A 16,877-nucleotide genomic window follows, 5' to 3' on the forward strand; every position below is an offset into this window, starting at 1 on the left:
AGGTTGTCGATCTTGTCTTGCATCCTTGATCACATGACGCACTCCGTTATTTCCTGCAGCAGCCTCGGCTCAGCTCTGTGTATTCATTACGTCTTGCAACGGAAACCGTTTACCGCGTGTGAGAAGCAAACAGAGCAAACGGAAGGAAACGGGGAGGGGCCTACCTGAATGTGTCAAATAGAAGCCCTCGTTTTCGTTGCAAAACGTTTTGCGTTGGGAGTAAACGCTTTCTGTTGCAAAACCAAACATTTCGCAAAAGAATCGGCGTAAATGAATACACCCATGCTCTTGCAGTAGCTAGCAGACTGCAGTCAGTGGAATCAGGCTTTGTACACGTTATAGCGCCGAGGAGCGGACAAATTACTTTTCTTACTCTCTTTCGCCGTTACTGAGGACTTCATAAAGTCTCACTGTGTTGTATAACGTTATTACAGCGGTGACTTTTCGTATTTTCCCTTTATTTTTGGCTGTGGAGAACGTGTTAAAAATACAGCTAGTTTTCACAATGGCGACAGCAGCAGTATCTGCCAGTGCTGGCAGCGGCCCCAACCCCGGATCTGGCGCTGAGTTAGTCCGAGGACAGGCCTTCGATGTCGGCCCTCGCTACCACAATCTCTCCTATATTGGCGAGGGCGCCTATGGAATGGTGTGGTAAGAAATATTTCCGTACCATACCATAACGGCAGACATGTAGCCTCTCATCGTTACTGACGTTCATAAACCAGGGTTGGTTACTTTGTAGACTGTCTAGAATTATCTGCCTAACTTATATCTTTACTGACACATTGTAACATGGAATCTCTGGTTATGATACATTTGTTGCTGTGTTGATATTGTGCCTTTAGTCCAGTGAGTAAAGGGTCTTGTTACTTCTAGTCTAGTGAGTGAAGGGTCTTGTTACTTCTAGTCTAGTGAGTGAAGGGTCTTGTTACTTCTAGTCTAGTGAGTGAAGGGTCTTGTTACTTCTAGTCTAGTGAGTGAAGACTTGTTACTTCTAGTCTAGTGAGTGAAGGCTCTTGTTACTTCTAGTCTAGTGAGTGAAGGGTCTTGTTACTTCTAGTCCAGTGAGTGAAGACTCTTGTTACTTCTAGTCCAGTGAGTGAAGACTCTTGTTACTTCTAGTCTAGTGAGTGAAGGGTCTTGTTACTTCTAGTCTAGTGAGTGAAGGCTCTTGTTACTTCTAGTCTAGTGAGTGAAGGCTCTTGTTACTTCTAGTCTAGTGAGTGAAGGGTCTTGTTACTTCTAGTCTAGTGAGTGAAGGCTCTTGTTACTTCTAGTCTAGTGAGTGAAGGGTCTTGTTACTTCTAGTCTAGTGAGTGAAGGGTCTTGTTACTTCTAGTCTAGTGAGTGAAGGGTCTTGTTACTTCTAGTCTAGTGAGTGAAGGGTCTTGTTACTTCTAGTCTAGTGAGTGAAGGGTCTTGTTACTTCTAGTCTAGTGAGTGAAGGCTCTTGTTACTTCTAGTCTAGTGAGTGAAGGGTCTTGTTACTTCTAGTCCAGTGAGTGAAGGATCTTGTTACTTCTAGTCCAGTGAGTGAAGACTCTTGTTACTTCTAGTCCAGTGAGTGAAGACTCTTGTTACTTCTAGTCTAGTGAGTGAAGGCTCTTGTTACTTCTAGTCTAGTGAGTGAAGGGTCTTGTTACTTCTAGTCTAGTGAGTGAAGGCTCTTGTTACTTCTAGTCTAGTGAGTGAAGGGTCTTGTTACTTCTAGTCTAGTGAGTGAAGGCTCTTGTTACTTCTAGTCTAGTGAGTGAAGGCTCTTGTTACTTCTAGTCTAGTGAGTGAAGGCTCTTGTTACTTCTAGTCTAGTGAGTGAAGGCTCTTGTTACTTCTAGTCTAGTGAGTGAAGGCTCTTGTTACTTCTAGTCTAGTGAGTGAAGGCTCTTGTTACTTCTAGTCTAGTGAGTGAAGGCTCTTGTTACTTCTAGTCTAGTGAGTGAAGGCTCTTGTTACTTCTAGTCTAGTGAGTGAAGGCTCTTGTTACTTCTAGTCTAGTGAGTGAAGGCTCTTGTTACTTCTAGTCTAGTGAGTGAAGGCTCTTGTTACTTCTAGTCTAGTGAGTGAAGGCTCTTGTTACTTCTAGTCTAGTGAGTGAAGGGTCTTGTTACTTCTAGTCTAGTGAGTGAAGGCTCCTGTTACTTCTAGTCTAGTGAGTGAAGGGTCTTGTTACTTCTAGTCTAGTGAGTGAAGGCTATTGTTACTTCTAGTCTAGTGAGTGAAGGGTCTTGTTACTTCTAGTCTAGTGAGTGAAGGCTCCTGTTACTTCTAGTCTAGTGAGTGAAGGGTCTTGTTACTTCTAGTCTAGTGAGTGAAGGCTCTTGTTACTTCTAGTCTAGTGAGTGAAGGCTCTTGTTACTTCTAGTCTAGTGAGTGAAGGGTCTTGTTACTTCTAGTCTAGTGAGTGAAGGCTCTTGTTACTTCTAGTCTAGTGAGTGAAGGCTCTTGTTACTTCTAGTCTAGTGAGTGAAGGCTCTTGCTACTTGTTGATCTTGGGTCAACTAGGCTTTGCCAACTCTAACGCCGATACATTTCCTATTCCATTAATTAACAGTGTTTCAGCACTATTTCGGCGCATATGACAAATGTTTGATTTTAATGTCACCCAGTTTTTTATAAATATAGCCTATCATTTTGACTCGACAATTAATGTATCTTTAATTTTATAAACTTTTCATTAAACCAACATGTCGGCGATGTCCATCACTGAGTGATTTATCAAAAATAACCTCAGCTCAAGCTGATACTAGCTGTCTGCCTCTTAAGAAAATAAATACTCAATTCCTGCATGCTTATTTTACAACCTCAAATCAAATGTCCCAATCTGTCAGCAGGCCTTAAACTAGTTCTCAACAAAACTCTAAACATTTTTTCAGAGTTACTGGTAAGCTGGTTTCGGTAAAACGCATACAACTGCAGAATTCACAGTCGTTCACGTTGTCTTGACATTGATTGTAGATGGTGATCAGGGTGCTGATGCGAGAAGGCGTTTGTATAGGGGCAGTGTAAGAGCCAGTGTAATGCTTGATCTGAAAGTGTGGAGCCCTAATGGAGGGTGTGACGCAACCGCATTGACCGATTCTTCGATCGGATGCCAACCGCCATTAAACCCCATGTTAATGGTGTATAACCACCACCAGCTACTAGTTCTCTCTCCTCCACTAGTCTCCAGTTGTAAACTACAGTAGTGATACTAGTTCTCTCTCCTCCACTAGACTAGTTGTAAACTACAGTAGTGATACTAGTTCTCTCTCCTCCACTAGTCTCCAGTTGTAAACTACAGTAGTGATACTAGTTCTCTCTCCTCCACTAGACTAGTTGTAAACTACAGTAGTGATACTAGTTCTCTCTCCTAGACTAGTTGTAAACTACAGTAGTGATACTAGTTCTCTCTCCTCCACTAGTCTCCAGTTGTAAACTACAGTAGTGATACTAGTTCTCTCTCCTCCACTAGTCTCCAGTTGTAAACTACAGTAGTGATACTAGTTCTCTCTCCTCCACTAGTCTCCAGTTGTAAACTACAGTAGTGATACTAGTTCTCTCTCCTCCACTAGTCTCCAGTTGTAAACTACAGTAGTGATACTAGTTCTCTCTCCTCCACTAGACTAGTTGTAAACTACAGTAGTGATACTAGTTCTCTCTCCTCCACTAGTCTCCAGTTGTAAACTACAGTAGTGATACTAGTTCTCTCTCCTCCACTAGTCTCCAGTTGTAAACTACAGTAGTGATACTAGTTCTCTCTCCTCCACTAGTCTCCAGTTGTAAACTACAGTAGTGATACTAGTTATCTCTCCTCCACTAGTCTCCAGTTGTAAACTACAGTAGTGATACTAGTTCTCTCTCCTCCACTAGTCTCCAGTTGTAAACTACAGTAGTGATACTAGTTCTCTCTCCTCCACTAGTCTCCAGTAGTAAACTACAGTAGTGATACTAGTTCTCTCTCCTCCACTAGTCTCCAGTTGTAAACTACAGTAGTGATACTAGTTCTCTCTCCTCCACTAGTCTCCAGTTGTAAACTACAGTAGTGATACTAGTTCTCTCTCCTCCACTAGTCTCCAGTTGTAAACTACAGTAGTGATACTAGTTCTCTCTCCTCCACTAGTCTCCAGTTGTAAACTACAGTAGTGATACTAGTTCTCTCTCCTCCACTAGACTAGTTGTCAACTACAGTAGTGATACTAGTTCTCTCTCCTCCACTAGTCTCCAGTTGTAAACTACAATAGTGATACTAGTTCTCTCTAGGATTGCCATCTGACTGCCAATAGTCCAGTAATACATCATATTGAGAATCTGCTTCCTGGGTGTCCAGTCTGCAGAGAGATGGTCATAAAGTTGTTATTCATTAACTTTTCATAAACAGTAGTGACACTGTAATATAGTACCTGGTTTGTAACATCCCATCTAGAATGTAAATAGAATCTCTCACTCAATAGCAGTCTACATGTGTCATCTACTGTAAATAGAATCTCACTCAATAGCAGTCTACGTGTCATCTACTGTAAATAGAATCTCACTCAATAGCAGTCTACGTGTCATCTACCGTAAATAGAATCTCTCACTCAATAGCAGTCTACATGTGTCATCTACTGTAAATAGAATCTCTCTCACTCAATAGCAGTCTACATGTGTCATCTGCTGTAAATAGAATCTCTCTCACTCAATAGCAGTCTACATGTGTCATCTGCTGTCAATAGAATCGCTCACTCAATAGCAGTCTACGTGTGTCATCTACTGTAAATTGAATCTCGCTCACTCAATAGCAGTCTACATGTGTCTACTGTAAATATAATCTCTCACTCATTAGCAGTCTACATCATACACTGCAAGTCCCACCATAATTGTTAGTGTGTAGTCACTTGCAGTCTGTCTCTCTCACACACACACGCAAACGCAACCACAAAGTGTGTGTGTTTTAGCTCATTGAGAAATAGTGGGAGGTGTCAGCAAATGGAGTCTCAGGTTCCGTGAGGAGTTCCATCTGTTCTTCTAGTCTCAGGTACCTTTGAGCGGGTCCATCTGTTCTAGTCTCAGGTACCGTGAGGAGGTCCATCTGTTCTTCTAGTCTCAGGTACCGTGAGGAGGCCCATCTGTTCTAGTCTCGGGTACCGTGAGGAGGCCCATCTGTTCTAGTCTCAGGTACCGTGAGGAGGCCCATCTGTTCTAGTCTCGGGTATCGTGAGGAGGCCCATCTGTTCTAGTCTCAGGTACCGTGAGGAGGCCCATCTGTTCTAGTCTCGGGTACCGTGAGGAGGCCCATCTGTTCTAGTCTCAGGTACCGTGAGGAGGCCCATCTGTTCTAGTCTCAGGTACCGTGAGGAGGCCCATCTGTTCTAGTCTCAGGTACCGTGAGGAGGCCCATCGGTTCTTCTAGTCCCAGGTACCGTGAGGAGGTCAATCTGTTCTAGTCTCCGGTACCGTGAGGAGACCCATCTGTTCTTCTAGTCTCAGGTACCGTGAGGACGTCAATCTGTTCTAGTCTCAGGCACCGTGAGGAGGCTCATCTGTTCTTCTAGGTACCGTGAGGAGGCCCATCTGGTCTAGTCCCAAGTACCGTGAGGAAACCCATCTGTTCTTCTAGTCTCAGGTACCATGAGGAGGTCCATCTGTTCTTCTAGGTACCGTGAGGAGGCCCATCTGGTCTAGTCCCAAGTACTGTGAGGAGGTCCATCTGTTCTTCTAGTCTCAGGTACCATGAGGAGGTCCATCTGTTCTTCTAGTCTCAGGTACCGTGATGAGGCCCATCTGTTCTTCTAGTCTCAGGTACCGTGAGGAGACCCATCTGTTCTTCTAGTCTCAGGTACCGTGAGGAGGCCCATCTGTTCTTCTAGTCTCAGGTACTGTGAGGAGGCCCATCTGTTCTTCTAGTCTCAGGTACCGTGAGGAGGTCCATCGGTTCTAGTCTCAGGTACCGTGAGGAGTTCCATCTGTTCTAGTCTCAGGTACCGTGAGGAGGTCCATCGGTGCTAGTCTCAGGTACCCGTGAGGACTTCCATCGGTTCTAGTCTCAGGTACCGCGAGAAGGTCCATCGGTTCTTCTAGTCCCAGGTACCGTGAGGAGGCCCATCTGTTCTTCTAGTCTCAGGTACTGTGAGGAGACCCATCTGTTCTTCTAGTCTCAGGTACCGTGAGGAGGCCCAGCTGTTCTAGTGTCAGTTACCGTGAGGAGGTCCATCTGTTCTTCTAGGTACTGTGAGGAGGCCCATCTGGTCTTCTAGTCTCAGGTACCGTGAGGAGGTCCATCTGTTCTTCTAGTCTCAGGTACCGTGACGAGGCCCATCTGTTCTTCTAGTCTCAGGTACCGTGAGGAGGCCCATCTGTTCTTCTAGTCTCAGGTACCGTGACGAGGCCCATCTGTTCTTCTGTCTCAGGTACCGTGAGGAGGCCCATCTGTTCTTCTAGTCTCAGGTACCGTGAGGAGGTCCATCTGTTCTAGTCTCAGGTACCGTGACGAGGCCCATCTGTTCTTCTAGTCTCAGGTACCGTGAGGAGGCCCATCTGTTCTTCTAGTCTCAGGTACCGTGAGGAGGCCCATCTGTTCTTCTAGTCTCAGGTACCGTGAGGAGGCCCAGCTGTTCTTCTAGTCTCAGGTACCGTGAGGAGGCCCATCTGTTCTTCTAGTCTCAGGTACTGTGAGGAGACCCATCTGTTCTTCTAGTCTCAGGTACCGTGAGGAGGCCCAGCTGTTCTAGTGTCAGTTACCGTAAGGAGGTCCATCTGTTCTTCTAGGTACTGTGAGGAGGCCAAACTGGTCTTCTAATCTCAGGTACCGTGAGGAGGTCCATCTGTTCTTCTAGTCTCAGGTACCGTGACGAGGCCCATCTGTTCTTCTAGTCTCAGGTACCGTGAGGAGGCCCATCTGTTCTTCTAGTCTCAGGTACCGTGAGGAGGCCCAGCTGTTCTTCTAGTCTCAGGTACCGTGAGGAGGTCCATCTGTTCTTCTAGTTTATGTTACAAGGGAGTGAAGGGTAGAGAGAGGGAGAAGGGTAGAGAGAGGGAGAAGGGTAGAGAGAGGGAGAAGGGTAGAGAGAGGGAGAGAGAGGGAGAAGGGTAGAGAGAGGGAGAGAGAGGGAGAAGGGTAGAGAGAGGGAGAAGGGTAGAGAGAGAGAAGGGTAGAGGGAGGGAGAGAAGGGTAGAGAGTGAAGGGTAGAAACGGAGGGAGGGAGAGAAGGGTAGAAACGGAGGGAGGGATAGAAGGGTAGAGAGTGAAGGGTAGAAACGGAGGGAGGGATAGAAGGGTAGAGAGTGAAGGGTAGAAACGGAGGGAGGGAGAGAAGGGTAGAGAGTGAAGGGTAGAAACGGAGGGAGGGAGAGCAGGGTAGAAACGGAGGGGTGCGTGGGCCCTGTCATGAAACATCCCCTGACTGTAGGTTTTAGTTGCATGCTTCCTTGAATTCCACCCTCCTGCAGGAACAAGTGAGACAGCCATGGTTTAGGCTATGGTTCCTGGTCAAAAGGAGTGCACTACGTAGGGAAAAGTGTGTAATTCGGGATGCAAGCTACGTCTCAGTGGAGCCAGGCAGGCAGGGAGCAACATGACTGCACTTGGCACGCTCTCTGCATTTTCCAGCTTGCCCCTCCCAGCCTCCCTCCTGCACTGATCAAACACACACCAACCCTCCCTAACCCTAATCACCCACTCACCTTTCCCTGTGTGAACACAGAAGCACTCTTTTTCTGTACTACTCCTAATTTTGGAAGGACAGAAAAGTAGACTGCTGGTTTAGGATTGGTCTGTACAGAGTCTTCAGGAAGGATTCACACTGGTTTAGGATTGGTCTGTACAGAGTCTTCAGGAAGGATTCACACTGGTTTAGGCCGGTCTGTACAGAGTCTTCAGGAAGGATTCACACTGGTTTAGGATTGGTCTGTACAGAGTCTTCAGGAAGGATTCACACTGGTTTAGGATTGGTCTGTACAGAGTCTTCAGGAAGGATTCACACTGGTTTAGGATTGGTCTGTACAGAGTCTTCAGGAAGGATTCACACTGGTTTAGGCTGGTCTGTACAGAGTCTTCAGGAAGGATTCACACTGGTTTAGGATTGGCCTGTACAGAGTCTTCAGGAAGGATTCACACTGGTTTAGGCCGGTCTGTACAGAGTCTTCAGGAAGGATTCACACTGGTTTAGGATTGGTCTGTACAGAGTCTTCAGGAAGGATTCACACTGGTTTAGGATTGGTCTGTACAGAGTCTTCAGGAAGGATTCACACTGGTTTAGGATTGGTCTGTACAGAGTCTTCAGGAAGGATTCACACTGGTTTAGGATTGGTCTGTACAGAGTCTTCAGGAAGGATTCACACTGGTTTAGGCTGGCCTGTACAGAGTCTTCAGGAAGGATTCACACTGGTTTAGGATTGGTCTGTACAGAGTCTTCAGGAAGGATTCACACTGGTTTAGGATTGGTCTGTACAGAGTCTTCAGGAAGGATTCACACTGGTTTAGGATTGGTCTGTACAGAGTCTTTAGGAAGGATTCACACTGGTTTAGGATTGGTCTGTACAGAGTCTTCAGGAAGGATTCACACTGGTTTAGGCTGGTCTGTACAGAGTCTTCAGGAAGGATTCACACTGGTTTAGGATTGGTCTGTACAGAGTCTTCAGGAAGGATTCACACTGGTTTAGGATTGGTCTGTACAGAGTCTTCAGGAAGGATTCACACTGGTTTAGGATTGGTCTGTACAGAGTCTTCAGGAAGGATTCACACTGGTTTAGGCCGGTCTGTACAGAGTCTTCAGGAAGGATTCACACTGGTTTAGGCCGGTCTGTACAGAGTCTTCAGGAAGGATTCACACTGGTTTAGGATTGGTCTGTACAGAGTCTTCAGGAAGGATTCACACTGGTTTAGGATTGGTCTGTACAGAGTCTTCAGGAAGGATTCACACTGGTTTAGGCCGGTCTGTACAGAGTCTTCAGGAAGGATTCACACTGGTTTAGGCCGGTCTGTACAGAGTCTTCAGGAAGGATTCACACTGGTTTAGGATTGGTCTGTACAGAGTCTTCAGGAAGGATTCACACTGGTTTAGGATTGGTCTGTACAGAGTCTTCAGGAAGGATTCACACTGGTTTAGGATTGGTCTGTACAGTGTCTTCAGGAAGGATTCACACTGGTTTAGGCTGGCCTGTACAGAGTCTTCAGGAAGGATTCACACTGGTTTAGGATTGGTCTGTACAGTGTCTTCAGGAAGGATTCACACTGGTTTAGGCTGGCCTGTACAGAGTCTTCAGGAAGGATTCACACTGGTTTAGGCTGGTCTGTACAGAGTCTTCAGGAAGGATTCACACTGGTTTAGGCCGGTCTGTACAGAGTCTTCAGGAAGGATTCACACTGGTTTAGGCCGGTCTGTACAGAGTCTTCAGGAAGGATTCACACTGGTTTAGGCCAGTCTGTACAGAGTCTTCAGGAAGGATTCACACTGGTTTAGGATTGGTCTGTACAGAGTCTTCAGGAAGGATTCACACTGGTTTAGGATTGGTCTGTACAGAGTCTTCAGGAAGGATTCACACTGGTTTAGGCCGGTCTGTACAGAGTCTTCAGGAAGGATTCACACTGGTTTAGGCCGGTCTGTACAGAGTCTTCAGGAAGGATTCACACTGGTTTAGGATTGGTCTGTACAGAGTCTTCAGGAAGGATTCACACTGGTTTAGGATTGGTCTGTACAGAGTCTTCAGGAAGGATTCACACTGGTTTAGGATTGGTCTGTACAGAGTCTTCAGGAAGGATTCACACTGGTTTAGGATTGGTCTGTACAGTGTCTTCAGGAAGGATTCACACTGGTTTAGGCTGGCCTGTACAGAGTCTTCAGGAAGGATTCACACTGGTTTAGGCTGGTCTGTACAGAGTCTTCAGGAAGGATTCACACTGGTTTAGGCCGGTCTGTACAGAGTCTTCAGGAAGGATTCACACTGGTTTAGGCCGGTCTGTACAGAGTCTTCAGGAAGGATTCACACTGGTTTAGGATTGGTCTGTACAGAGTCTTCAGGAAGGATTCACACTGGTTTAGGATTGGTCTGTACAGAGTCTTCAGGAAGGATTCACACTGGTTTAGGCCGGTCTGTACAGAGTCTTCAGGAAGGATTCACACTGGTTTAGGCTGGTCTGTACAGAGTCTTCAGGAAGGATTCACACTGGTTTAGGATTGGTCTGTACAGAGTCTTCAGGAAGGATTCACACTGGTTTAGGCCAGTCTGTACAGAGTCTTCAGGAAGGATTCACACTGGTTTAGGATTGGTCTGTACAGAGTCTTCAGGAAGGATTCACACTGGTTTAGGATTGGTCTGTACAGAGTCTTCAGGAAGGATTCACACTGGTTTAGGCTGGTCTGTACAGAGTCTTCAGGAAGGATTCACACTGGTTTAGGCCGGTCTGTACAGAGTCTTCAGGAAGGATTCACACTGGTTTAGGATTGGTCTGTACAGAGTCTTCAGGAAGGATTCACACTGGTTTAGGATTGGTCTGTACAGAGTCTTCAGGAAGGATTCACACTGGTTTAGGATTGGTCTGTACAGAGTCTTCAGGAAGGATTCACACTGGTTTAGGATTGGTCTGTACAGAGTCTTCAGGAAGGATTCACACTGGTTTAGGCTGGCCTGTACAGAGTCTTCAGGAAGGATTCACACTGGTTTAGCATTGGTCTGTACAGAGTCTTCAGGAAGGATTCACACTGGTTTAGGCTGGCCTGCGCACAATACCCCATAATATCAAAGTTGAATTTTATTTTTTAATTTTTACAAATGAAAAGCTGAAATGTCTTGGGTCAATAAGTATTAAACCCCTTTGTTATGACACGCCTAAATATGTACAGGAGTAAAAATATGCTTAAGTCACAATTGTATGTGTGGGGTATACAGAAAGAGGTAGTCATTCAACAATCATGTTCAACACTATTACTGCACAGTGTGAGTCCACTTTATCATGTGACTTGGTGTTGCTCAGTCGGGTGAGGGACAGCATCCCCTGTGGAATCAGAGCGAACTGCCATTTCCTGCAATCTGGAGCTTTAAATGATAATATTTAAACACAGTGAAATATTAAATCATTTTTTTACAGTATTTTTCATGGAATTATCCTAGTCATTTCATTTTTAGCCAATAAAAAGGAAAAACACTGTTCTGTTAAGGAAACATGGAAAATAGTTTTCAGAGCTTTCTTTGAAAGATTGTGAGGTGGTCGACTGTTGCTAAATTATTGCCGCTGCTGTCTGGGTCTCTGTTACCCGTACTGTCTGGGTCTCTGTTACCCGTACTGTCTGGGTCTCTGTTACCCGTACTGTCTGGGTCTCTGTTACTCGTACTGTCTGGGTCTCTGTTACCCGTACTGTCTAGCTGTCTGGGTCTCTGTTACCCGTACTGTCTAGCTGTCTGGGTCTCTGTTACCCGTACTGTCTAGCTGTCTGGGTCTCTGTTACCCGTACTGTCTAGCTGTCTGGGTCCCTGTTACCCGTACTGTCTAGCTGTCTGGGTCTCTGTTACCCGTACTGTCTAGCTGTCTGGGTCCCTGTTACCCGTACTGTCTGGGTCCCTGTTACCCGTACTGTCTGGGTCCCTGTTACCCGTACTGTCTGGGTCCCTGTTACCCGTACTGTCTGGGTCCCTGTTACCCGTACTGTCTGGGTCCCTGTTACCCGTACTGTCTGGGTCCCTGTTACCCGTACTGTCTGGGTCCCTGTTACCCGTACTGTCTGGGTCGCTGTTACCCGTACTGTCTGGGTCTCTGTTACCCGTACTGTCTGGGTCTCTGTTACCCGTACTGTCTGGGTCTCTGTTACCCGTACTGTCTGGGTCTCTGTTACCCGTACTGTCTGGGTCTCTGTTACCCGTACTGTCTGGGTCTCTGTTACCCGTACTGTCTGGGTCTCTGTTACCCGTACTGTCTGGGTCTCTGTTACCCGTACTGTCTGGGTCTCTGTTACCCGTACTGTCTGGGTCTCTGTTACCCGTACTGTCTGGGTCTCTGTTACTCGTACTGTCTGGGTCTCTGTTACCCGTACTGTCTAGCTGTCTGGGTCTCTGTTACCCGTACTGTCTAGCTGTCTGGGTCTCTGTCACCCGTACTGTCTAGCTGTCTGGGTCTCTGTTACCCGTACTGTCTGGGTCTCTGTTACCCGTACTGTCTGGGTCTCTGTTACCCGTACTGTCTGGGTCTCTGTTACCCGTACTGTCTGGGTCCCTGCTACCCGTACTGTCTGGGTCCCTGCTACCCGTACTGTCTGGGTCCCTGTTACCCGTACTGTCTGGGTCTCTGTTACCTGTACTGTCTGGGTCTCTGTTACCCGTACTGTCTAGCTGTCTGGGTCTCTGTTACCCGTACTGTCTGGGTCTCTGTTACCCGTACTGTCTGGGTCTCTGTTACCCGTACTGTCTGGGTCTCTGTTACCCGTACTGTCTGGGTCTCTGTTACCCGTACTGCCTGGGTCTCTGTTACCCGTACTGTCTGGGTCTCTGTTACCCGTACTGTCTGGGTCTCTGTTACCCGTACTGTCTGGGTCTCTGTTACCCGTACTGTCTGGGTCTCTGTTACCCGTACTGTCTGGGTCTCTGTTACCCGTACTGTCTGGGTCTCTGTTACCCGTACTGTCTGGGTCTCTGTTACCCGTACTGTCTGGGTCTCTGTTACCCGTACTGTCTGGGTCTCTGTTACCCGTACTGTCTGGGTCCCTGTTACCCGTACTGTCTGGGTCCCTGTTACCCGTACTGTCTGGGTCTCTGTTACCCGTACTGTCTGGGTCTCTGTTACCCGTACTGTCTGGGTCTCTGTTACCCGTACTGTCTGGGTCTCTGTTACCCGTACTGTCTGGGTCTCTGTTACCCGTACTGTCTGGGTCTCTGTTACCCGTACTGTCTAGCTGTCTGGGTCTCTGTCTAATAAACCAGGTTTCCATCCAACCTTTTTAGGTGAGTAAAGTACATGTCGGATAGAAAATGTCATGACAGGCCTGATGGAAACAGGTGAACTAGAAACGTCAGTGGAAGTAAGTAGGCTTGGAGTCACGCAGGGACATGTTTAGTCCTCACACTACTGTGACTGGTCAAACCATGCAGTTTATTAGGCTACAGGTGGAATACGTTAGGACAGTTTATTAGGCTACAGGTGGAATAAGTTAGGACAGTTTATTAGGCTACAGGTAGAATAAGTTAGGACAGTTTATTAGGCTACAGGTAGAATAAGTTAGGACAGTTTATTAGGCTACAGGTGGAATAAGTTAGGACAGTTTATTAGGCTACAGGTAGAATACGTTAGGACAGTTTATTAGGCTACAGGTGGAATACGTTAGGACAGTTTATTAGGCTACAGGTGGAATACGTTAGGACAGTTTATTAGGCTACAGGTGGAATACGTTAGGACAGTTTATTAGGCTACAGGTGGAATAAGTAGACTAGAGTGTGTGTGTTTGTCAGTAATAATGACCTCATGGTGCAGATACCTCTGTTGACTAGAGTGTTTGTGTTTGTCAGTAATAATGACCTCGTGGTGCAGATACCTCTGTAGACAGCAGTGGGCCCCCAGACAGCAGTGGGCCCCCAGATAGCAATGGGCTTTTGAATACTGCATCTCGCATAATGGTCATTGTTCAACCAACTAAACTCTGGCTGGCTGTGTTAATATTTACATGGAGGAAGCACTGTGACTAGACTCTGGCTGTGTTAATATTTACATGGAGGGAGCACTGTGACTAGACTCTGGCTGGCTGTGTTCATATTTACATGGAGGGAGCACTGTGACTAGACTCTGGCTGGCTGTGTTCATATTTACATGGAGGAAGCACTGTGACTAGACTCTGGCTGTGTTAATATTTACATGGAGGGAGCACTGTGACTAGACTCTGGCTGTGTTAATATTTACATGGAGGGAGCACTTTGACTAGACTCTGTCTGTGTTAATATTTATATGGAGGGAGCACTGTGACTAGACTCTGGCTGTGTTAATATTTACATGGACGGAGCACTGTGACTAGACTCTGGCTGTGTTAATATTTACATGGAGGGAGCACTGTGACTAGACTCTGGCTGGCTGTGTTAATATTTACATGGAGTGAGCACTGACAACACTCTGGCTGGCTGTGTTAATATTTACATGGAGGGAGCACTGTGACTAGACTCTGGCTGGCTGTGTTAATATTTACATGGAGGGAGCACTGTGACTAGACTCTGGCTGTGTTAATATTTACATGGAGGGAGCACTGTGACTAGACTCTGGCTGTGTTAATATTTACATGGAGGGAGCACTGTGACAACACTCTGTGTTGTGTGCTGTGTGAATTTAAATCACACATGCTCAATTTAGCCCAAGTATCAGCTGATACCACGGCTCACTGGGACTAGATCCATGTCTCTTGTAGAGTTGGTTTGTTTATCTGGATCATATGGAATCATATGTACAGTTGTAATTTATACTAGAAATGCATGGCATTTTTGGGCTTGATGTTTTTCAGAGGTGTTGGCGATAGCTCTGAAAAATGTTTCCATAGTGGGGCAGCCAATTCCACAAGGTGTCGCAGCGCCCCGCGTACATTCTTTGGGTAGAACCCAGGAGTGTGTGTTTGTCCGAGCGTGTTTGTACAAGTGTGTGTGTGTGTGTGTGTGTGTGTCTGTCCTGCGATGACGTAAGGAGGCTGGAATGTAGCCTAGATCCCTGGTGTGTTCCAGTGTGTGAGCTGTATCAGTGAGAGCTTCCTGTGGACAGTCAGCCACCTCTTCTCCCCTTCGATAACATGGCTTCATGTCAGTTGAGTTCATAAAGTCTCACTGGTCATCTCTGTCCTGGTTGGATGAGGCAGGTCTGGGATCCAGCCAATAAAGTCCCAGTGAGTCAATACAAGGTATTAACTGTCCCTTAATCTGATAATAGAGTTTATGGATTAGCTGTTCAATGTCTCGGAATGAGATCATATTATCCCTGTAGTCAGGTCAGGACAAGAGGAAGTTGTTGTGGCTGACACCTCAACACCAACCAACCAGGGTGGAGTCACTAGAAACCAAACCGGGAGGGAGGGACCTACCTGAATTTTTCCAATAAGAATCTCTCGTTTTTGTTGCATAACATTTTACGTGTCAAAAAAAAGGTGGTAAGTCGCGGAGGCGGAGCGGCGCTCGCGCTGTTAGAGGCGGAGCGGCGCTCGCGCTGTTAGAGGCGGAGCGGCGCTCGCGCTGTTAGAGGCGGAGCGGCGCTCGCGCTGTTAGAGGCGGAGCGGCGCTCGCGCTGTTAGAGGCGGAGCGGCGCTCGCGCTGTTAGAGGCGGAGCGGCGCTCGCGCTGTTAGAGGCGGAGCGGCGCTCGCGCTGTTAGAGGCGGAGCGGCGCTCGCGCTGTTAGAGGCGGAGCGGCGCTCGCGCTGTTAGAGGCGGAGCGGCGCTCGCGCTGTTAGAGGCGGAGCGGCGCTCGCGCTGTTAGAGGCGGAGCGCCGCTCGCGCTGTTAGAGGCGGAGCGCCGCTCGCGCTGTTAGAGGCGGAGCGGCGCTGTGTGTTTTGACCCCTGACGACTGTAGTGATGAGTGTCAAAATGTTTCCCATCATGGCACCTATATTTCTGCTGTCCCTGTCAGACTGCCGTTACCATGAGCCCAACGCCGTAACACCTTGTCTCTACGGCAACCAACCACTCTACCACTGACATCTACAAACACGACAAACCCAACACTGTTGTCATTTTAAGAGAAGGGTTTAATGTGGAGCTTTAATCCAGCTGTAACTGCCAGTAGAGAAGGGTTTAATGTGGGGCTTTAATCCAGCTGTAACTGCCAGTAGAGAAGGGTTGAATGTGGGGCTTTAATCCAGCTGTAACTGCCAGTAGAGAAGGGTTTAATGTGGGGCTTTAATCCAGCTGTAACTGCCAGTAGAGAAGGGTTTAATGTGGGGCTTTAATCCAGCTGTAACTGCCAGTAGAGAAGGGTTTAATGTAGGGCTATAATCCAGCTGTAACTGCCAGTAGAGAAGGGTTGAATGTGGGGCTTTAATCCAGCTGTAACTGCCAGTAGAGAAGGGTTTAATGTAGGGCTATAATCCAGCTGTAACTGCCAGTAGAGAAGGGTTTAATGTGGGGCTTTAATCCAGCTGTAACTGCCAGTAGAGAAGGGTTTAATGTGGGGCTTTAATCCAGCTGTAACTGCTAGTAGAGAAGGGTTTAATGTGGGGCTTTAATCCAGCTGTAACTGCCAGTAGAGACTGCTAGTAGAGAAGGGTTTAATGTGGGGCTTTAATCCGGGTTTAATGTGGGGCTTTAATCCAGCTGTAACTGCCAGTAGAGAAGGGTTTAATGTGGGGCTTTAATCCAGCTGTAACTGCCAGTAGAGAAGGGTTTAATGTGGGGCTTTAATCCAGCTGTAACTGCCAGTAGAGAAGGGTTTAATGTGGGGCTTTCATCCAGCTGTAACTGCCAGTAGAGAAGGGTTGAATATGGGGCTTTAATCCAGCTGTAACTGCCAGTAGAGAAGGGTTGAATGTGGGGCTTTAATCCAGCTGTAACTGCCAGTAGAGAAGGGTTTAATGTGGGGCTTTAATCCAGCTGTAACTGCCAGTAGAGACGGGTTTAATGTGGGGCTTTAATCCAGCTGTAACTGCCAGTAGAGAAGGGTTTAATGTGGGGCTTTAATCCAGCTGTAACTGCCAGTAGAGAAGGGTTTAATGTGGGGCTTTAATCCAGCTGTAACTGCCAGTAGAGAAGGGTTTAATGTGGGGCTTTAATCCAGCTGTAACTGCCAGTATAGAAGGGTTTAATGTGGCGCTTTAATCCAGCTGTAACTGCTAGTAGAGAAGGGTTTAATGTGGGGCTTTAATCCAGCTGTAACTGCTAGTAGAGAAGGGTTTAATGTGGGGCTTTAATCCAGCTGTAACTGCCAGTAGAGAACGGTTTAATGTGGGGCTTTAATCCAGCTGTAACTGCCAGTAGAGAA

General features: G+C 47.0%; 1 protein-coding gene across 1 annotated transcript in view; it reads left to right on the forward strand.

Annotated features, from left to right (window-relative positions):
- The first annotated feature begins 205 nt into the window (after positions 1 to 205).
- Positions 206 to 16,877, forward strand: part of LOC139410546 (mitogen-activated protein kinase 1) — a 59,969-nt gene continuing 43,297 nt past the window's right edge. The window contains exon 1 of the mRNA XM_071155819.1: positions 206 to 651. Within this exon, the coding sequence (XP_071011920.1) occupies positions 506 to 651 (146 nt within the window). The 5' untranslated portion in view covers positions 206 to 505. The remainder of the gene's footprint in view (positions 652 to 16,877) is intronic.

This window comes from Oncorhynchus clarkii, chromosome 6, assembly GCF_045791955.1.
Source record: "Oncorhynchus clarkii lewisi isolate Uvic-CL-2024 chromosome 6, UVic_Ocla_1.0, whole genome shotgun sequence".
NCBI classification, from domain to species: Eukaryota; Metazoa; Chordata; class Actinopteri; order Salmoniformes; family Salmonidae; genus Oncorhynchus; species Oncorhynchus clarkii.